The sequence below is a fragment of the Melospiza melodia genome, chromosome Z, assembly GCF_035770615.1.
Source record: "Melospiza melodia melodia isolate bMelMel2 chromosome Z, bMelMel2.pri, whole genome shotgun sequence".
NCBI classification, from domain to species: domain Eukaryota; kingdom Metazoa; phylum Chordata; class Aves; order Passeriformes; family Passerellidae; genus Melospiza; species Melospiza melodia.
In genome coordinates, this window is record NC_086226.1 from 22,499,152 (window position 1) to 22,522,034 (window position 22,883).

General features: G+C 39.6%; 2 protein-coding genes across 23 annotated transcripts in view; one reads left to right on the forward strand and one right to left on the reverse strand.

The window, feature by feature from the left end:
• Positions 1-1,130: 1,130 nt before the first annotated feature.
• GIN1 (gypsy retrotransposon integrase 1) lies at positions 1,131-11,999 on the reverse strand. 3 transcript variants are annotated; one of them, XM_063179733.1, is made up of 9 exons: positions 11,705-11,857; positions 9,606-9,650; positions 8,096-8,241; positions 7,013-7,206; positions 5,615-5,920; positions 4,711-4,899; positions 4,448-4,615; positions 3,717-4,005; positions 1,131-1,943 (listed from the first exon to the last, which is right to left on the reverse strand). In XM_063179733.1, the coding sequence occupies exons 3-9, from the start codon at positions 8,232-8,234 to the stop codon at positions 1,645-1,647; spliced, it is 1,584 nt and encodes a 527-aa protein (XP_063035803.1). In that variant the 5' UTR covers positions 8,235-8,241; positions 9,606-9,650; positions 11,705-11,857; the 3' UTR covers positions 1,131-1,644. The 3 variants fall into 3 exon arrangements, with proteins under 3 accessions (XP_063035803.1, XP_063035804.1, XP_063035805.1); XM_063179735.1 differs by having other exon boundaries at positions 1,817-1,943; positions 3,739-4,005; positions 11,705-11,999; XM_063179734.1 differs by lacking the exon at positions 9,606-9,650 and having other exon boundaries at positions 11,705-11,995.
• Positions 11,805-22,883, forward strand: part of PPIP5K2 (diphosphoinositol pentakisphosphate kinase 2) — a 48,781-nt gene continuing 37,702 nt past the window's right edge. For 15 of the 20 annotated variants that reach the window (XR_010031047.1, XR_010031049.1, XR_010031048.1 and 12 more), the window contains exon 1: positions 12,115-12,248. The gene's annotated coding sequence lies outside the window, so the exon portion shown is untranslated. Of the gene's footprint in view, positions 11,971-12,108; positions 12,249-22,883 lie in introns of those variants that run through there. The other 5 variants (XM_063179718.1, XM_063179716.1, XM_063179717.1 and 2 more) reach the window with 5 other exon arrangements.

Here is a 22,883-nt window from a genome sequence, read left to right on the forward strand (position 1 = left end):
AACAACTCTACAGCACTTGGGTTAGCCCAGGGCTACCGCAGAAAACAGCACTGCTGTACTATGCAAAATTCAGGAACTGATCACTTAGAGTAAGAAAAAAAAAGTGAGGCTGGTTCTCTTTTGCAGCTACTAAAGCAGAAATGAATCTTACAAACAATGCCTTACTCTCCCGTTTTATCCCTGACAGTAATATTTTCTTCAAAAGGATGATATATAAAAATAAATATTTATTCCATGTGTGCATACACACAATGTACTCAAAAAGACTCTTTCTGAAGTCTTGGTGGAGAAAAACTGTATCTGTAGGACTGCATTTTCAGAAGACACAAAATAGTTAGAGTATTAATTATTTTTCATTTGAAGTTTAAGATAGGATTCTGGCATGGTGCTGACCGCTTTTCTCACATAGATACTACCCATATTAAAGACATACTGTAGTGTACATTTAATTTCTGTAGGAGGTAGGTACCTAATCAGCCTTGATGACCACATCGAATTGCCTAAAATTAACTGAAAACTCCTAATAAATAGTACTTTCCTCCACTTGTGTTAAGTCACATGACATTCCAGAGCAGAAATGAGAGGGATCATAAAAATTCAGAGAGCAAGATAAGCAAATCTTCCACAGCATCACCCATAAGTTGCTGAATTTCTCATTCAGTTTTATGCTAGTTTTCCTCATGTCAATTCCCTACCAAAAAAAACCAAACCAAAACCAACAACCCCCCCCCCAAAAACAACAAAACCAAAACAACAATAAAAATTGACTTCCACCCATCAGTTTTCCATGTGAAAAAATTTCTGTGCTGCTGACTTTGAGAAACAGTCTTCTTGGCAGGAAGTCCAGACTAGAAACAACTTACTCAAGGAAATCAGAGAGTAAGTTAATACCACTGCTTCATGTTTCATAGCCCACTGTCCATGGAAAACCTCCCAACGTGCACAGGCTCAGTGAAGAGGTAACTGTAATGGAGAAATCAAATGTTTGTGGAAAAACCACATATTAATATTAAATGCTCTTAAGGGTTTTTCACATGCCTGAAATATTAAAACTGCCTACACTAGTAGACTTTTGATGAGCAGGGAACAGCTGAAGCCCTCATTGTTTCATGCATAGAACACTACATCTATTTGATTTTGGCAGTTTTATTGTTTTGGGAGATCTTAAATGGATTAGGGTTAAAAGTTGTACAAGTCAGATGATGCAGCTTCTCAAAATGAATAGAAAACTGTTATATAACAGGAAAAGGAAGACATGAGCTTCGCTGTAGTGGAGGAAAAATTTACACCAACTTGCTTAGGTTTTAATTCATCTGACAATGCACATTAGGAATAAGTCATCCAAGGATTAAATGGAAAAGGTCGTTACCGTGAAATGATGCATTGTGTCCTGAGAGGATAACAGTAAGGCAGGGCCACATTGCCATTCTACCAACAAAATCTGGAATTGAAATGCATGATCAGAATATGTGCTTCTACTAGCGCCTTTTCTTAACACCCAGACAAATTAGATACCTAAAGCACTCTTAGATTCATAAAAGAGTAAAGTGGATTGGGCTAAGGAGGTTGGAGCTATTAATTTTTTTTTCAGTTTGCCACAGTAGTTCCAAACTGCTTGGCAATGAAATGTGATAAAGACTATGCTTAAGTATCCTCTGTCTTTGTCTGAAGTGTCCAACAAGGTGATGGCCATTGCTCTGGCTTTGTAATGCTTGGTTCAATGCAATGATCTTCTCTCAGCTCAGACTCAAGTTTACCATCTGCTGATTCTTGGTCTTTGCAGGCTGCAGGTGGAATCTGTACAGCAGACACGATATCTCTTTTGTAGGCATTTATTTCTTTTTCAGCAAAAGAGTCTGCTTGGCTTGAATTATTAGATCTTTCAGATAAGCCAATATAGTCATGGTCAAAAACTACTGCACCTTGTAGAATGTAATGGTTGCCTGTAAAAGGAAAGTAGCCATTAGTTCAGATCTCTGAAGCCATACCTGAAATGTTAGTGAGGTGCTAACTTACTTTTCAAAATAATTTCCAAAAGAGGACAAGAATATTTGAGTGACAGTAAACTGATTATGTGAATTTCCCAATTTCACTAAGGATCAAATGTTTGGCATCTCGTTACATCCACAAAATAATCCCTGGGATGATCCAGATTTAGAGCTGTTCTTAGCTAAGTCAATGATTAGCTTGATGTTTATCTTAGTCACCTACTGAACTAATGCTTTAATACAACTACTAACTTGAATAAATGGACATGTAGATTCTTTCATTTTTGTGCATGCACATGGATAAATGTGGTTTCTTCATGCTCTCACTGGAAAATCTTAGTTCAACACATAACAGGCTTCCTTAAACCATAAAAAGTTTAAAAAGTAAATAAAGTAGGTAAGTAAAAAAAAAATGAAGCAAAATCCCCCAAAATCTATCCCAGCCAAGACCAAGACAGTCACTTCCTGAAAAAAGGAATTCTACGTTTACACACTGCCTCTGCAGTACTCAGGAGTAAACACAGTAGGCTCTAATACTACAAAGACCACTACTTTCAGCTTTTCATACAGTGACATAATTTACCAAAAGTTATTGTAATAGCTATTCATTATCTATATGGTTGATATGCATGTGACTTCCTCCTCATGCATCAGCAATTTAATGAGGAACCAGAAGGCACAGAGTGATCATCCAAAAAAAGTAGAGGCCTCGTGACATGAGATGAAATCTGTATCTTAGTTACAAAATCTATAACTGATGATTGACAAAAATATTTCAGCTTGTTACATGAAATTCCAGAATTAGTTTCAGCATTGTGAATCTCTCAGCTTTAAGCGGAGATGGAAGAAATTACCATCTCAATGTAGTTTATCTATTTACAAGAACCAAAGTTTGACCACATGTGCCAATACTGTGGGAATTATTTTGCGCTTCAAGAACCCAGAAGTAAAAAGCAGCTTGTTCTGCAACAGAAGTCTGTGACAGACTTTTGTATACCAAGTATTTAATTTTTTTGAAAATGCCTCTGGTGACTCAAAGACAGCAAGAACAGAAAAGAAACACTGTTTGATTTGCAAAGCAGCAGGCTGAAAATTTAAGACCAAGAGCAGAAGTTGACTATCCAAATCTTTGGAAATTTCTAGCCATCCTACCACATAGCATGACAATACTATTTGCAGAAAGAGAAATGCTGACTCCTTTAATAGGACAATTTAAAATAAACTATTTCAAAATCAGTTCCCTGATGTAGTCTTTCTATTTTACGGCTTTAGAAGACACTCCAATGTTGTTAAAAAAAAAAAAGTCTCCATTGCATAAGCAAAATTAATGTGACTCCTGCCTACACCAAAACAGAGTAAGAAAATGCTCCTTGAATACAGGTCAGCCTGCTTATACTTCTAGCATATTCTTATACTTTTGTCAGCCAGCACAAATAGATCCAAGCCAATTATTAGAAGCAACTTTAATAGAGGCTATTTTTAAAAAGAGTTTGAACGTTATTCATGAGCTCTATTCCGTGCTCTGCACAGTTTGACATGACACACACTCACTAGCTTACTTAGCTATTACACCACTGTGTGTGCTAATATAACTCTCACTGGTTACTGAATGATACTTTTTCATTCTAATAACCTAACACCACAAGAGAGAAGTTAAAAAAACCAAAACAAAAAACTCAACTCTTTTTACATATATAAAAATACAAACTTAAAAACTATTATATACACCTTTTTCACCGGACCCTCTTACATATGGCTTGAGGTGAGACATCTTGATGGGTCTTTTCAGCCTGGATCCTGTAGAATCTCTTAATATTGCACAGCCATTTTCTGTGATGTAATCTATGATATAAGGACCGATCCATTCCGACTGGAAACGACCATCTTTCCACCAGTTTTTTCTTTGCCTGAGGACTTCATGACCAACTTTAAGTTGAAGAGTATTTAATTGTTTTGACTTCCTTTTGACTGTGATTTTGGTTCTGATTTTTGGTTCATCTGGAGTTTTTTTATCTGCCTACAGAAAGATAAATGTGAGTTACTTTTTTTTTTCAAAAGTAATAATGCAATTTTGTAGCATTGGTTAACAGCGCTTAAGCATGACATTGAGTGGTCTTAGATGTGTGTCGTCTGTAATTATGTGGGACTGACAAGTGATGAAGAAATTGCTTTTATCTACATAAATCACTACTCCACAGGCAATAGTTTTCTAGTTCTCTATTCCACCCTCCAAGTCAGACATAGTAAACTTCTGACAATCGGTCTCTTTTAAGGTTACTCCCTCCAAATACATACCTGTTACACCGAAATTAAGGGATCACAGGGGAAGGAAAACAAACTAAAAACCACCACTCAACCCCCCACATTATTTTAAAAGGTTAATTATACTTTATAGCTCAGAACTTTGCATCTTTATCTTCAATCTTCTTACTAGTAAAATTCAAATATATAACATTTACCTGGCAACCTGAGGTTTTGTCTTCTTCCAGTGCTTGACTGAATTTTTTAGTTGCTTCAAATATTTTGGCAAAACTACTGTATTCTCCTTCCACACACATATTAATGGGCTCAACAACACGTGGATTACGGCTGAACATTTGGAAATATGGAGTGTTTTGATCTGGCTCCTATTTATACAGGGACCAAAAGCAAGGAAATTTAGCATACAGCTTTGCCGACATTTTGGAGGACTTCAGTCAAAAGAAGAAGAATGTTCACATACCAAATTTGTCAAATTGAAAGCATAGGCTATAGCAGATAAATGTTCATCCCAATCGTTTGGATGGTCTATGCAATACTTGTTAAGGAAAGTTTTGATTGTTTTTGAAATTTTTTCATTTACATCATGTGTCTGAGGATAAGACAATACAATTTGCTTCATTCCAAACAGTGCAAACAGTTCTTCATTTATCTTCAAAATAAGAAGAACACAATTAGTGAACATTTCTCCTGTTTTGTATCCCATTTCAAGTAAAAAAACCCTCAGATTTTCACCTCTTTGGTTGATATGATGGTGACTGGGAAAAATCTTGCATACCTATTGGCACAGAACACACCAGGACTGTGAATGAGAGCTAAAGCACTAAGTAGGGCTTAGGAGCCAGTGATTGATGGTTCCTAACCACATTTTTGCCATTTAATTTGATCTGTCATTACCTCCATGTCACAATCTGATGATTTCAACACTTAGAGGAGCAAAGTGTGGTAAATCCTTCATAATCACTATAAGCCAACTTCAAAAATACCTTTAGCTATTGCTATCCCGGGCAAAATGGATGAAAGACATACATCAGAACGCAAATTAGTGTACAAAAAGTGTACAAATTTATGCCATTTCAAGTAAGTGACAAAACCTGCACTATGACTGCCAGGAGATAATTTTACTGTGGTCTTTTTACAAAGAATAAAGTCCTAGGAAACACTGCATAGCATTACAATTGCAAATAATTGGTTTGACATTTTTTATATTGTGCAGACATCTTTACTTTTTCAATTAAAGAAAAAAATACTAAAGTCTTTCTGAAAAAAATTCTAAAATTCAAATCTAATATAAGGGAAAATGTATTTTTCTTGAGGGGAAAAAAACAACAACAAAAAACTGATTAACTAGCCATGTAAATAATTACCTGATAAACAAGCTCCTTCCCCTGATCAATAGGCATCTTTTGAGGTGGCCCATATAAGAAAAACACATTTATGATTGCCTTAGCAATTTCAGCTGCCGAAGTGTCATGCAGTGGTAAGATAACAGTCCATCTTGTAAACAAATCTGTCATAATTATGATGTATTTGTGACTTCTGTTGGTAACATTGAAAGGTCCTATTAGTTCTATAGTGACTGCTGTCCATGGATCCTCTGCTTTGATAGGGTGTATTTTGGGTACTCTGGTGGCTATGCTCTTTGCCACCTGGCAATGCTGGCAAGCATGCACCTAGAGAAGACATCAGGGAAGGTGTTATCAAATGAAAAGTGATGGTGAGGTGATGACAACCATCAGATTCACAGATCTCCACTACATCTCTGTAAATCAGGTCAGACTAGGCAATGCAAAACAAATTTATCACTTTTCTTTTTTTGCCCTTAGATTTTTCAGAAACAGCAAAAAACCAAAATAAAACCAAGCAATACTGAAGTCCAGGAAAGGGACATGTAAAAGAACTCATAGCTGAATTCTCTCCATTCTGAAAGCACTGTGCTCTTTCAAGTCCACACTACAAATTTTAAAATCCATTACTATCTGTAAATTGTAAAGGAAGTAGGAAGCAACTGAGAGTGAAAGGAAGTCCCAATCATTCCCCTTTTGGCTCATCTATGTATGCTGTGACTGAAAAACACTGGAAGTATACATTATCGCCTATGCACAACAACTTAATCTATGGGATAGAGAACCTTTGTCCAATCTAAATTGAAACGAGAGACTCATTTTAATGTCATGTAACAGTTACACACGAGCTCAAAAGTATTCACATGGTGCAGCAAGCCAATAGCAACAGTAATTTGGCCTTAAACTATTTACATAGTTTCCTGAACAGTCAAATTGTGCAGGGGGTTGCTGCGCCTGTATCTTCGGGTGGAGGAGAAAAAACTTTCCCAAGCTTTGATGTGTTTAACTATTTCCTGAACACAACTTATTGTAAAGCAGAGACACCATTTTCATATTCTTATCTGCTAGCAGCTACTCTGGTCACACATCCTTGTGATGGCCCATTGCATCCTAACAAAAATACGTGAGAGTCCTTCCACAAGAAACCTCTCTCAGGGACTGGATGTGCCCTGCCTACCAAAAGAGATTATGGCTCCCCACCACACCATAGTGGTGCACAAGCCAGTAGTAAAAGAATAAAAAGTAGTAAAAGAGCAAAAAGAAACACCATGCATTGCAAAGATGACCAGCTGCAGTGTGATTGCAAGCTTACATTTCCATCTAGTGAAACAGGCTGGGCACTTGCTGTACCAAAGTTCACAGGATTACCAAACATTTGTAACAGACTACATAAAGTATCCTGTAGCTATGAAGCCATACCCACTGCTTGACATCATTTGTTACAGAGGTCCAGTAGTAATTACACTCCACTAAAGTCAGTGTTCTTGATATACCATGATGAGTGCCAGCAGCACTTTTGTGGCATTTCTCAAGGACTTTTTTCTTCTCTTCATCTGAAACAATTACCAGGCGCATTTGTTTTCTGTCTTTTCCAACATAGAACAACTTGTTTTCTGAAAGAAGTACCAGCAAATTATAAGCAAGTGCTTTGTCTTCTGTTTGGTTTACTAAACTACTGAGCATGACTCAGAATAGAATTTATTACAGTAAGTTCACTTTTGTAAACATAGCTTTTTGTTTATAAACATTTCAATTATGTCCTCCAAAGAGCCATTAGTTCAGCCATGTTTATTATCTGGACACAAAGAGTTACAAGTGCAAGTCAGAATGCAAACAGCATTCCCACACGAAATCTGACTGAAACACAAACTAACACTGGGGCTGGAAAGGGGAGGTAGGAGTGTTGAAACTGTTGTTTGTGAAGCTGTTGAGTGCCTGCAGCACTGACATCGATAGTCAGAGATTTAACTCCTCCCTGCCTTCTCTCTACACAACACTGGCAGTTTTGATGGGATTGAGACAGTAGAGCAGACTACAATGGCTCATAGAGGCTCATATATCTCCCAGGGCTGAAATAAAGTCGGGAAGAGCCTGCAGGCTCTCAGGTGACTGATGGCAAAATTGTCCTTGTACTTCTGCCAGTCATCCCCCACAATGGATGGAGCATTCCTTGTCTCTAGCTGCAGATCTATTTCCTCTTCTGTAATCCTTTCAATTATGGGTTGCAGTGACTACATATTTCTACAGTATAAAAAAGATAAAAAATGAGGTTTGGCTTTTATATAGATAAATAAACCTATCCTGGAATGGACTAAAGCAGATTGAGCTTCCATTTCTACAAACATCCTGTTATATATTAACCAGGGATTTGCAGAGCATTTGTCTCATAAAGAATGCTTATTAAAATCACAGAATGCTGCAAAGCAAGATCCCACTTTTTTAATATTAGGAAATCTTCACCTTAATGTCTATTTTTAGCATAATTTGAGAGAAAAGTTTTACCGTTGAAAACAAATTTTTTGGCAGCTCTCCTGATTCCACTTCTTTCACTTGATAATGTTGTGGGATGATATTCCCCTGTTCGCTTGTAGTATGCAATCTGCTTCAAGTGAAGCCCACCACTTTTTCCACTACGAACCATTGTCAATCTGAACAAAATGGACAGAATTTATTAGATAAATTGTCAGAGAAAGACATTGTCAAGCTTTTACTTACTTGTTTGTAGCTCAGAGCTACATATCCTGGTTACGTAGCCTCTAATAAGAGATTACACCATCCACTATACGCATCCACCGTCAACTTTAGCAACAAGGAGCACTGCTTGAAACACTAATTTTGTTCTAAGCAGAGCTGATTTTGTCAAACTATATTTTAAAATTTCCACACAACGGAGGCTTCTACTACATTCATTGGTCAGGCAAAGGAAATGGTATCAGAGAGAAAGAAACTGTTCTTCTCATTCTTGGATACCTCTCAAATTCAGTTGTGCTTGCGACAGTCCAAAGATTCATCGTAGCTGAGGAAAATGTACATAGGCAAATAGGAAAAAAAACAACTTCCCAAAGAGAAATGAATGGAAATTTATTTTTTTACTAATTAATCAGACAATTAGATTTTGAAATTCCAAACCAAACTCTGCATGTGAGGTAACAATTTGTTCCTTGACACAAGCTGACTTCCCTGATAACATTAATAAGCAATAATGTCATTAGCAAGATGGGCCACTGATACAGAACCTGTTTGGGTTTGGCAAGAACAGCATCAAAATAATTATGTAATAATGAAAATTGAAATATTCACAGATAGGATAATTGATGCAGCCTCTACATCATTTGTAGTTTGCTTTTTTCCCCAAATCTTTTCCAGCAGCATAGACAAGGCAGTAGTTCAATCCTGCTTTCATCAATGTCTGCAGGAGCAGGACCAAGCTTGGGGTCAGCCATGTCATAATTTCATAGTGAATACTGGTTATCCACAGCATTAAGTAAATTTATTTCTTATCCTGCCACTGTTCCAATGCCAGACTGTGACATTATGTAGCCTGCTAAAAAGAGTAATTAGTTTGTCTGCCATATGTGATAAGTGGCTTATAATTATGGGAAAGTGACAATATCCAGTCACTCAGGAATGAACATCATCTCATTATGTGGTGATGCTATTTGAAAACAAAACGTGCAGGACAAGATGTCTATTTTTCAATTTATAGATTCTGACCTACCTTTACTATGCCAGTGGTGGGAAGGAGGTAAAGACCTCTTAAGAGTGATTATGCCTTTCATTTCATCCTTTCCTCCCAGAAAACAGAATGCAATATGTCATTTTTGGAACCTGCACCCTGAGCTAAGCACTGCTGCTAGCAATGGCAAATGCGTGACAGGAACTTTCCATTCAAAATGTGACAAGGCTTTTGCCTCACTGAATACTTCATTTTATACAAGCAGGAGCTGGTTTATCAAAACAAGCCAAGTCTCTTGTCATACAGCATTAGTGCTTTGAAGTAAAATTTTCATACCTGACAGAACTAACACAGATGTACTTCCCAACACCACAATCTCACCTGTGAAAAAAGACAGTATTTCAGAACAGGGAAGGAGAGGAGCCAGAACACAGGACTGTTCCAACACTGCAGTTTCCTGTAAATTTGTATCTGACAACACATGCTAAACCAACCCACCAAACCAGTAAATTGGATAACTAACAGCAGAAAAGGAGGTGAGGCTGCCATGAAGTAAATTTATGTTTCTGTTGTTTAAAAGAAGTCAATTAACTAGTATTTCTGACAGTAAAAGAACATTGGTGAAGGGCAATTAAAATATCCTATCCACCAGGGGCACACATTCAAGTTTTACTCAGGGGCTTCCTTAAGGCCAGTCCTGCACTTAAGTTCCCTGAAGTCAAAGCTAGCCCAGTATGACCTGTTACTCAACCACAGGGATGATGGATTATTTGGCTTGACACAGACTTTCACACATGGGAAGAAAAGATCTTACAGCACAATCTTTATTTTTCTAGTACTATTGAAACTTGCCTGAAGTAGCGAATATTCTCCATGGATCCCAAAATTGCCCATTTTAATGAAATGAAGTTGCACAGGAACAATATACTTCTAACCAGGACCACAGCATACACTTCTTTAAAGCAAACATGCTATCCACATTTCTGCAATGGCAGTTTCTCTTATAAGCATTTTGAAGAGCTTAGGTAAGCCAATGAAAGAAGAATGTGCTTCTTTCATTGGCTTACCTAATGTAGCACCCACATACATTAATTTAGTAGGATCCTGATCCAGCAAACTGTTAAGCACTTAAGTCTGCTGGACTGCTGCCTAATATGAGCTTGCTTCCTGAATATTTAATTTCTTATGCCCCTACTAATCTTTTCTCCCACTACCTAATTTACTTTGTTTGGCCTACTCCTAAAAAATGCCAAATAAAACAGCCCTGAAAAGAACAATTTATAAAATCTTCTGGTTTTCTTATTTATTCATATAATTAATATGCTATATCTCAATACTCATAATGCATCTGGTAGCCTAAAAATCAAAGACATAAAATCAGCTATCCATTTTTTAGTACCTTAGAAGTTCAAAAAGTGTACTCTAGAAAGTATTTTAGCAAAGAGAATGAAACTTCCCCATAACCAGTGGTCTTTTAGCTTTAGCAGCTTAGCCAAAATAGTCACACCTGCTAAAACTAAGCTATTTCATCCTTTAATGCCCATTTTCTCCTACAGACAAATGCAATCCTAACTGCAAAACTATTCTTGCAGTCCAGATTTTGACCAATTCTCCTACCTCTGACTGCTGTTCTTATAAGAAGCAGGAATTGCCTGTGGAGCACTGAATCACGGTCACAGAATGGTTTGGGTTGGGATGGACTTTAAAGAACATCAACTTCCAAACTGCTGCCAGGTTCAGGGACACCTTACACTAGATGAGATCCCTCAGAGCCCCAAACCCACTTGGGTTCGAACACTTCCAGGAATGGGACAAGCACAGCTTTTCTGAGCAACCAGTTCTAGTGCCTCACCATCCTCTCAGTAAAGATTTTTTTCCTAATATCTGCTCTAAACTTGTTCTCTTTCTTTGAATGCATTCCCCTTTGTCGTATCAGTATATGTTCATGTAAGAAGTCCCCCTCCTGTTCCCTTAAAGGCTGTTGCCAGTACACAGCTTCAAAACACCGCTTTTCTAACCCAGGTGCTTCAAAAAATGTGTCAATCAGACTGACAGACTCGCTTACATTCCGCCCTGGTTTTGCAAGCTGCGACAGAGAGCTGGGAAGGGCGCCTATGAGACTGAGTGGGTAGGCACGCGAAGCTGCGTCTTGCCGCCCGCGGTAGCGTCAGCCGCCATCCAGAATTCCAGAGATTCCTCTCGGGAAGGCGCCTCTGCATCCCTCCTGCCCACAGCACTACACATCCCAGCGTGCATCGCGCCTGCGCAGGGCATGCCGGGAGCGGCGGTCTCGAGCGATCACCCCCTGGGCCTCGTACCCCGCGCATGCACGAAGCAACGCCAACGCGAACTTTTTGCTTCCCGCCACAGCCCCCCGCCGCCCTCTCGGCCCGGCGGGCACACCCGTGAACATCCGCCTTGCCGCGGGCACGCACCTGCTCCGGCAGAGGTACCGGCAAGGCCCGTTGCAGGGGCCACAGTTTCCTGGCCAGACCAACCACAGCCACAGCCCCAGCGGCGCCCCGAGACTTTTGTGGCGCCCCCGGAAGTGGCGGGAGGGAGAGGAGGGGGCGGGGCAGCGGCGGTGCCGCCTCCTGGGGGAACTGCGGGGCCGTCGCGGGCAGGTGAGGTGGCTGTTCCCTTCCTTTCCTGCCTTTCCCGCCTTTCCTTTCTTCCCATTCCTGGCCCGACCGGGACGCAGGTAGGCAGCGCGGCGGCTAAGGCGAGCGGGAGTTCCCCTGAGAAGCGGTGTCGCAGTGGGCGGGCAGCGCAGGCGGTGCGGCGGGCAGAGCCCCGCGGGCTCCCCCCCCCCCCGGACACGCCCAGGGCTCCTGCGGCGGGCAGGGCCCGTGTGCGGGCAGCGCTTTGTCTCTGGGTCGTTCTGCTCTCGGACGGCGTTTCGCTGAAGCAGCGGCGGTGCCGCACGCCGGTCTGTGAGGTTGCGGTGTGCGGTGCCGTCAGTGTCAGGTGTACCAAAAGGTACAGATGAACACGGGGTGAAAGGTGGTGTGTGCCTAAGCGGGGATGGGGAGGGAAGTGAGAGAACGCCTCTTGGAGCTGTGCGTTTGGAGCACTTTGTTAACATCCAAAAACTGGTGATAGATTCAGTATAAAATAAGTTGCAGCAAGGGAGATGGCTATCTGTAATCAGAATTGGGGGGGAGGAAGGACCAGCAGGAGCCCTGAAGGTGAGGATTGATTACCTATCAAGAGCAGAGATGAGAGAGATGTAAAGACTGCCTGCCCCGTGTTACATTTATCTTTGTTTCCGTGGTGTTTTCCAGAACGTGGGAACTTTATAGAGTATTGGTAAGCTTTGAAAATGCTGGGGGTTTGACACTGCGATTGTTTCCCTGTAGTTACTCACGAACAGTAAGACTGGGGGATATCTATATCATAACCACAAGGAAATACGTAGTTTTCTTTCTCATACAAACTTCTTCTGCTACTGGGGTACCTTTACAGCTGTTTGTTACAGTGTTTTTGGATTGTTGTATTGGTCTTTTTAAGTGCTGTTTCCCTCTGATCTGTTTAGTCTGTATCTTTCCAACTTTTCTGCATCCCTTCTGTATCATCTTTGTACTCAAAGTAGCAAGCCAAGGCTGTTTTTTTCCTTGGAGTATCAAAATTCTTGTTGAATTCATCTTTGTCTTGGTGAACAAGGTTTGATTCAATCAGTAACAGAACTATTCTTGATATGAAACACTTTTTATAGTATATGGTGACCTTTGTTATCTTTCTTAGTCTGTTTGTTGTCTGTTGTGGTTCAATATGTGAGAAATTAGAATTTTTATACTTATTGGCTTGTCTTAGTTGTCTTATTCTTTCTATGGAAAAAAGTTTCACCCTTCTGGCAGTGATTAAAACAGATCAAGGCCTCCAGAGGCTGAGGCAAATGAACATGGGTACAGATTTTTTTTTTTTGCAAAGCCTGTCATCTCTACAAAGCTGAATTAAAGTTCTTTGTGAGAATCTGGAGAAGCTATTTTGACGTCTGTGAGTAGGATTTTAAAAATTTTGGAAGCCAGCCTTCCTGAAATATTCAAACTTGTCTCAAATATAAATGACTTTATGTGATATGTTTGACAGAGTATGATTTAGAAAGGAACTTGGAGGTTAATGAATGTGAAGGTTATCTGTTCTGTGCCTATGCATGAGACACTTAAAACACATGCCAGATACCAGTTTGTGTGGTTTGCCAGTTTAAAATAACACTGCCTTCCTGTGTGGAATATAAGAGATATTTACTACATGGGTTTTTCTAGACTTCTAAGGCTGTTTTAACACTTGTGTTAAGGGATAGTAATTGTTTATTTTGCAGTTTCAACCAGAGAGTTGAAATATACCTGTGATACTGCAATATTTGAAGATAAAACTCAGTTTTACTTGTGTTGAAAAGTTGCTCTTCTGCTGGTGAACTGCTAGGGAAAAATAAGTTCTGCAAGCAAAGAACTTGGTCAGGAAAAGACCCATTGAAAAGTTATTTCACTTTAGGTTTGGTAATTCAAAATTACTGAAAATACTTTGTCTAACTTACTATATAATTGCTGGGAGAAAAGGTAGACATGGGGAAATCAGCCAAGTAGTTTGAAAACTGGAACAGTTGTGCTTTAAGATCAGAAATCTTATTTTTGAACAACCTAGAAGGCATGTATCTCCTTGCTGCAAAGCTAGCCTCTCAACAGACTCCTGGCTTACGTGGCTCTTCTCAGTTTTCTATTGCTAAGATACTGTAATACAGAGGATCAGACTGAATGTTACTTTTGGTAGAAATCTTTTTTTGGTACAAATACTCTTGGAAAATAATAACGGTCCCCAGAAAAAGACTTAGGCAACTGAAGTTTATTAGCTAGCCTGTCTATACAGAGTTTTGAGAAATGTTAGGTACTCCTTAGCAGAGTTCCAGTAGGAAATGTCAGTAAGGAGGGTATTTCTAGATTCCTGATGCTTGAGAGTGGGTGCTTGGAAGTGTCTCATTGGTAAGATTTGGCAGAGTAAAGACCTGTCTTCTGCTTGAAATACTGAATCAGCAATACTGATTCCCTCTCCTGTAAAAAGCAATCCAGAGGCCACCTTAAAAAAAAAAAAGAATAAAGAAAAAAACAAAACCAATGGCATAACAAATAAATAAAACACAAAACCCATGTTAGTGGTGAAGAGAGAAAGTGAAAGGATTGTAATAGCCTAGTGGTTAGAACAGTTGATTGAAACAGGACAAATACTATCTCTGTTCTCTCCTGTATCAGAGGTTTCAACTCCCTGTTTTCTGTTAATCAGAAGTGTGTCCTAACCACCAAGCTGAAAAGTGTGTGGGTAAAAACATCTGCATGTATACATTACTGCTGAAGTTGGAGTATGAATAACAGTGCATAGTTTTTCTTCCCCAGAAAACACATTCATTGGCCACCAGGTGCTTACTAAGCAGAATCATGGAGCAGATCCTCCAGGGCACTTGGAGAAGAAGGTGATGGATGACAGCCAATGTGACTTCACTAAGGCAAATTTGACAAATTTAGTGGCCTTTTATGAGCACCTTCCAGTAAGTAAAAGGAGACCGACTACAAGAAAGCTGGAGAGGGACTATTTACAAAGGTCTATAGTGATAGGACCAGGGGAAATGACTTTCAGGATGAGGAATGAGAGATTTAGATAAAATATTTAGAAATTCTTTGCTGAGGAAATGGTGAGGTACTGGCACAGGTTATCCAGAGAAGTGGATGCCCCATCCCTGGATATCTTCAAGGCCAGATTGGATCAAGCTTGGAGCAGTTTGGTCTAGGGGAATGTTCCCTGCCCATGGTAGGGGTTTGGAACCCTTTGAACCAAAACCATTCTCTGATTCTTTAATATACAATGACACATTTTTTACATAAATTTTCTAATACATTAATTTATTCATCCATGAAGAACCACTTGAGCACTTAATACGATCTCCAAAGTAAAAGAGGGTTCCATCCTGGAATAGCATTCCTGTCCATGTGTCTGCTTCATGGGCTATAGCTCCTGCAAGGTGCACAGGCTCTCTGTGGGCTACATCTTCTTTCAGGGTATATCCACAACCTCCAGTGTGGGGTTCCCTATGGGCTGCAGGTGGATCTCTGCTCCACTGTGGACCTCCGTGGGCCTACAGGGGCACAGCCTGCTTTACAGTGGGCTGTCAGGAAATCTCTAAATGCCTGGAGCACTTCCTACATGTCCTTTCTGAATGAGTTTGGGGTCTGCAGAGTTGTTTCTCTCAGTTATTGTCACCCCTCTCAGCTGTTGAGCAGTGTTCTTTACCCTTTCCTAAATACCTTGTAGGCGAGGCATCACCAACATGGCCAAGGGGCTCAGCTTTGGGCAGCAGCAGGTCCATCTTGGAGCTGACTGGAGCTGGCTCTGTCTGACATGGGGACAGCTTCTGGTGTCTCTCACCCCTGCAGCCCACTCACCACCAGAACCTTACCAGGGAATCCCAATGCAGGCACTTGCCTGGCAAGGAAGACTCCTTTACTTCTTGAGAAGGTTTTTCCAGGTTTCAGTATAATGAATCTGGAAGGTGGATAGTCTCTTTTGCAATGGGAACTGCTGTGGTTTTGCTGGTGGAGTAATACATAAACTGCTATATAGTAATAATACTTCTGGAACATTGTAAAAATATTTGCAGTGCTCCCACAGACAGAAAGAATTTAACATGTTTACAGTCATCATTTGCATAGATCTATTTATCTTGTCATTGCATAGATCTTTTCATGTGGCAGTCTGAGAGCTGTGCTTGGCTTGTAGGCAGTATCAGCATCTGGCTAAAAGCAACACATGAAGGCTACTTTTCACCTTTTCTCAAGATTCTTGTCATGATTAGGGAATATGTTAGCATCTTGTGAAATTCAAAGCTCAGTGTTTAATGCAAGATTGGAGCAGGTGACTTAGTTCTTGTAAGGCTGTGTGATGTTGTCTTTATAATACTCTTTTTTCTTTGTTACCTTTTTTTGGCCTATTTCTTGTCTGTTATTTTGCACATCAATGGAGTTTCTTGCCTAATGTTACTGAGATGCAGAGCTGAGTTACTGAAGATGATGATAAACTTCATAAGGCTATTGAAGTTAGTATTTGCTGAAGGGAGACAGAGGTTTTTCTCAGCTTCATCTACTATACTTGGACCTTATAAATTCCAGTACTTATTTAATACCCTTACATCCCCCTGAATTTCATGATTGATTGATTTGTTTCTTTATGGGTTTTTCTTTGTTGGGGTTTGGTTGGTTGGTTTGTTTAGATTGTTTAGGTTTGGTGTTTTGTTATTGTGTAAAAATTATCAGGCAGTAACTATAACATTCTTTGTGTTTAAGAGATACTGGGATAGAGCTGCTCAATAAGTCTTTTTCAAATTTAGTCCATCTCAGTAATGTGCTGACAACTACTGATCAGCACCTCACAGGATGCGTGTGGGGAACAGAGCAACATCTGTAAATGTAAATGTTAAATTTTAAATTTATTTAAATTTTGTATTTAAATTTTTTTATTTAAATTTTGTAAATGTTAAATTTTTTATTATTGATTACATGACACGAGAAATTTTGTGTTTGAATTCTGTCCATTTTTAAATTGGAGAGAATATGTTTGCTTGCTCTGTAAGGTACAGCAATAAACCAGTCATATATTTAGTGGCAGCATCGTCTTCAGCAGCTTCTGTGTTTGACATCCTTTCCCTCTTTTTCTGCTTTTTGACTGTCCTGTCTCTTCTCTCTTCCTGGTTGTTTGTTTGACCTGAAAAAATGGTGGTTTTGAGTATGGGTTCTTGTTAGTAGTTCTAAAGTCTCACATTTAAGCTTGAAGTATTATCGGCTTTTTTGAATCATCTGTGGAAAGGTGTCACACATGCATGGAAAGCTCTTGGGCTTGCAGTGCTCAGTGCTCTCAGCTGGCAGACTCCACTGGTCATCTTCTTCCTGTCTGTCCTCTGCTTTCACCTTTTTTCCTCCTCATGCTTGCTTTCTTGTGTCACCAGCAACCCAACAAACTGTTTGTCTTTGGTGGTTTCTTGCACCATAAATCATATTGCAGAATTTGAGTTTTGAAACAGGTAAAATGCCTTGGCAGGAGTCAGGCAAACATTTTCACTGCTAAATGTACTGTTAATGAAAATACTAGCTATAGTGGTTGTAGCAGGAAGATATTGAAAACCTTTTGTCAACTTGAGACTATCTGAAAAATTGCTGTTAACATTATTTATGTTTTAATGGTGTATATAAATTGCTGGAAGCTGAAAAAGAATGCAGTTGGAATATTCCTACAGCATGAAAAAAGTGAAACTTATTTAAAAGTGTCCTGGGGTGACTTTATGATGCTTGGATCCCCATTTGTCTGTTTAGCCCAGAAATAATTTTTTGCACCTTTGAGATTGGTTCTGAGGGCGATGAGGGGGGAGAGCAGAAGTGTGCAGTTTGTTTTCAGACACTGCTCTCACTCCTCCACATTCCTGCTCCTGGACTGTGTTGTGTGTGGACAGACAGACAGCGGGACAGAGCTCTCCTTTGCTTTTTAGTTTTTAGCTAGCTAAAAGAAGCTTAGGGAGGAGTTCCCTGGACTGTGGTTTTTCTTTTCTTGGACCTGTTTAAACCCGCTCTGGACTGAAAACCCAGAAGAACATCAGGAACTCCCACCTGTGGCCAGCAGGCTGGGCCTGGGCCGTGACATTTCCAGCACTGGAGGGGCTGATAAGAAACTGAGGGAGCTGAGCTACAGCCCACCAAGGGAACTTTCTGAGTTTGTCATCTCTTCAGAGCAGCGAGAGGTTTTATTGATTAATATTGTTCTCTTTTTTTTTTGTGCTGATGAATGCTTTGCCTGTTAAATAGTTTTTCTGCTCTTCTCTGAAGAAATCTTTTCCTGAACCAGTTTGGCGAAGGGCCACTTGCGTTTGCTTTCTAGAGGAACCACTTTGGAGGTTTTCTCCCAAATTTGCCCCAAACCAGGACAAAAAGGAGCAGTATGGCAGTAGAGGACAGGACAGTGGTCTGTTTTGTTGCTATTATGAATATATATGTGCAGAGTCTTGTAACAGATGAGCACTACTTATGATCCTTGTTACTTGTTTGTAAATTCCACAATATAAATTGTTTTGAACAGTTTTTAAAAAGTTGTCTTCCCAAGTGGTTGGTAATTTAAAGATATTTTGTAACTATTGCATGATGTGTTGTCTTTTTTTCTTGAAATGACGAATAAGAAGGACTTTTACTATAGTACTGTTCAATTAGTGTGAAGTATAGAAAGTGTATGTTTGCTCTTCTGATGGCTGCAGAGACACAGAAGACAATCTGGTGAAATGCTTCTGTTTGTACTGGATTTGTATATGTTCTTATTAGCATTCAAAATGTGAGTGTTAAAACTTTGAGCCCCTTTTTCATGACTGCTCAGACCACTGCTGCTGCGTTGAGCTGATTTGTTGCTGTAAGTTATTGGAATAGTAATATTTATTATGGTCTAAGTAAATATGAGAAACATCAGGGCTGGATTCCTGAGCTCCTGAAACATGTGGAATGGGGTCAGGAAAATTGTGGCTATATCTTTTAACACAGTGAGGACTAGGTTTTGGCTTATTCCTTCAGAATATTCTGTGGAATTAGTTCGACAAGAATATTCTTATGGAAATTGAGAGATGTTCCTTTAGAAGAAAAATTTGTAGAGCACCACTGGAGTAAACACAGAACTTGGAATGTAGGGCACAGACTATCAAAATCTCTGATTTTCTTTATCTCTGAATTTTATCCCTTTTTGGGATTTTATTTTTTGGGGGTTTTTTTGTGCTTTTGGCCAAGACACATCATGTTGCAGACAGGCCACACATTTGGTTGAAAGTCTTTTTAAGAACACCAGTACATTTTTCCAAAAAAAGAACATTTTTTTTAATTTGTAAGCTGTGAAAGAGAGCCTTGTGTAACAGATGACGTTTAAACAGAACATAGTGATGTTAACTTTACCTGGAGATGTCATAGCACAGTGGGAGATGTTTGCCTGGATGTTATTGATACTGTCTCTTTGGAAATAGATCAATGTATGTTCCAACACAAAGCTTTGTCTTTTGTCTTGCTTACAGTGCAGTTGTTCATGGCTGAGGTAAGTACATAATTGTCTAATATTCACTGTCTAATGAGGCTAATAAAGCAAATCTGCCCCTTATATTTCTGCTGCTGCTCACTTAATACAGAAAAATGGTGCTGGGAAGACTCTTGGGTGCTCAAGGGGCAGCAAGATGGAATTCTGCGTAGGGCACCATGAACAGTATTTCTGAAGCAGGACAACAGCTCCATCTTCTTGCTTTGCCATTTATTATTTCTTTTGGCATACAGCTAGAGAACCATGTGTTAATTCAAGCGTGATCTTACTGCATTTTTGATGTCACATAACTGTAGACGGTGTTTGGGAGACTTGTGTGAGTTGTTCACTGTAGTTGCAGTCGCTTAGTAGTTCTCTTTGCTTGTCCCTTTTCTTGATTTATTTTTATTTCAAATACCACAAGAAAGAAGGGGAGATGTCAATTTTTATTGTAGGATATGAGGGGAAAGAATTTTAATTCCCATCTCTGAAAGCATTAATTTTTAAAAATAGATAATTTATTAAATATATCCTGACACAAATTTATGGTAACGACAGTAGCTTACAGTATCTGCTGTCAGGGAGCTAAACTGGCAACTATCAGCAGTCAGAATGGCAGTTTATGGCAGTGCAATTCAGTGAGTTCATGCAATAGTTTATAAGCCTGAAAAATGTCAGTATCCTTTTCTAATCCATAGCCTTCAGTGTTACTTTTACAAACAGCATGAAAACTGAAAACTCTGGGGCCTAGTGATGTTGCATGGAGTGGCAATCTAGTTATTCATTTGCCTTCAAATGGGCGAACAATGTTAATCTTGGAGAAAGTAATCTGTTAATTCCAGGTGAACTAAGTGGCTGTTCAAAGTCTGTTTTCTGCACATGAAGCTCTACTGCAATGTACTTTCCAGTCAGAAAACCAAGAGTCTCCAGATTCTTGAATGAGGAAGGTAGCAGAACAATGAGTTTTGAGATAGGACTGTTGGGGAACTAAGTGTTCCAGGCGATATCTTTGTAGACAAATATGTTGCTCTTTCCCTTCAGTCTATTTGTGTCAGTTTTACTTGCTTTGGAAAGTAATCCTTTTGGGCTAGAAAGACTTGGTTAGTGTCAGATATTCCTGTGAAATAACTAGTCACCAACTGTATGCAAACTTCATAACTTCTGCTGCTCTCACAAAGTGTACTATAGGAATAGGTAGGGGAAAGAAGGCGTAAAAATCTTAAGACTTTCAACTTACTTGTTTCAAGTCATTGTTCTTTCCCCTTTTTCCTAAGTTTTAGAAAGCTGTTAAGAAACTGGTAACCAGTCTGCAGTTTTGGATAGTAGGATGGAAGGTGATATGAGAGGAACTTCATTTTTTGACTTCATCAGTGGTTTTTTGGTAGCGTCTTTTTTCGGTTTAATACCTGTGACAGTGTTCGCAGGAGTCTGAGGAAGAGGGAAGAGATGAGAATGTTGACTCTGTGTTTCAGAAGGCTTGATTTATTATTTTATGGTATATAATATATTAAAACTATACTAAAAGAATAGAAGAAAGGCTAGCTAAGAATAGAAAAAGAAATGGAATGATAACAAAGGCTTGTGTCCCAGACAGAAAGTCCAGCCAGCTGGACTGTGATTGGCCATTAATTAGCAACAACCACATGAGACCAATCACAGATCCACCTGTTGCATTCCACAACAGCAGATAACCATTGTTTATCTTTTGTTCCTGAGGCCTCTCAGCTTCTCAGGAGAAAAAATCCTAAAGAAAGGATTTTTCAAAAAACATGTCTGTGACAAATACCTTTATAAAATTCTGTGTTAGTTGCCAGTACATGTTGGCATTAACCTCTACCTTTCTGAAGCTTGGTAGAATTAGGATTTGGAAATCTCTTTCTTCACCGTGTCATAAACAGGATTAATTTACCTGAACACCCAATTTCTAACTCTTGTGACAGTCAGATGAATTAGAGGTTTGAAATTCTTCTTGTTCTTATTGCTTGAAAGGCAAACAGCTACAGTTCCACATTCTAAGGGAAAGAAATTTTTTGTTGGCAGAATTGATGAATAACATATACATAGCAAATGCATTTAAGAAATAAATCTTTTTAGTCCTCTTCTGTGAGCACAGGTTTCTTATGCTCAGAACTCAGTTTCAACTTCTGAGTCTGAAGTTTTTGTAACTGTATTGGGGTGATTTTACGATAATACTTTACTCCCTGATCATCTGCTTTATGCCCAGAAATGTCTGCAGTATCCTTAAGATGAGGCAGGGGGCAGGACCAGAGCCTGGAAACACTGGGCATGGGCTCAGTTCAGTCTCTCTCTCCAGTGAGTTCTGGACAGGGGATGTTGCTTTTTTGATTGTTCTTTTGTTGGATTAGGTTTTTAGGTTTTTTTGCTAACTTGAAGCAAGAAGGGCCTTCCCTTCCCGGAACTTCCCTTCCCGGAACTTCCCTTCCCGGAACTTCCCTTCCCGGAACTTCCCTTCCTGGAACTTCCCTTCCTGGAACTTCCCTTCCGCTCCTGGAACTTCCCTTCCCATAGCCTGGAGGCTGTACCAGGAATCCTCTCAGCCGCTTTTTGGGTTTTTTTTTTCCTTTTGGCCTGTCTGGGGAGCCAGCAGGACCACCCTGAACCCGAAAGCTCAGGGGAGCTGAACCAAAATGAGAAAAGACATTAAAATCCACCAACTTTGGCTGCTGCAAGGAGGAGGCCCATGCCAGAAATTCAACAGCTTTCCTATCCGCTCTGCTCTGGGCTGCTATGTGATCTCCTCTTCCCTTTCCCAGAGACAAAAGGGACAAACCGCCATTTTACTCCGGGGCATGCCATCAGCCTCTGTATTGTTTTCCCTGGGCATTTTTCTGAGCTTCTTTTGTTAAGCTGTTGGTGGGTGTCTGCATGTGTGGAGAGTAGGTTTCTGGGAATTCATATCTAGCATTTATTCAATCCTTTTCTATGCCTTAGGGCACCCTAATGCCTTTTTGTTTGTTTGGGGTTTTTTTATTTTGGTTTGTTGTTGTTATTAATAAGTAGGTCTTTTGAGGTTTTTTCACTTTCACTTGCTGGTGTCATTTTCTCTCATTGGCAGAAGAAAAAGGAGTTATTGAAGGGCTTTTTCTCTTTAGAGAAAAGTGCCCTCATTCCAGGGCATTTTCTCCTGAAACTTGTGGGTAAACAATGCTGTCTCTCCAAAACAGAGACAGCATTGTTTACCCACACCTAGCCTCTGAATTAGGACAGGTTCTTTCTGAGCAACTTCTGCTTTTCTTGCCATCCCCCTTCATGGTTGACCACTAGTCAATTTACTATTGCTTCACTTAGTTCATAGGACAGCCAAAGTAATTTTCACTGATATTTAAAAACAAATTCAGTTCTGCTGAGGCATCACTGTTGAATGGCACTTGCGTAATGCTGTACAAGTGAACAATCCAAACCGTTGGATCAGATGAGCTTCTAAACTGCTTGTAAAGTAACTGCTTATTAATTTTGTAAGTAGTAGTGATACATTGTTTATAATTTTATAAAGCCATATACATCTCAGCATCAGTGACC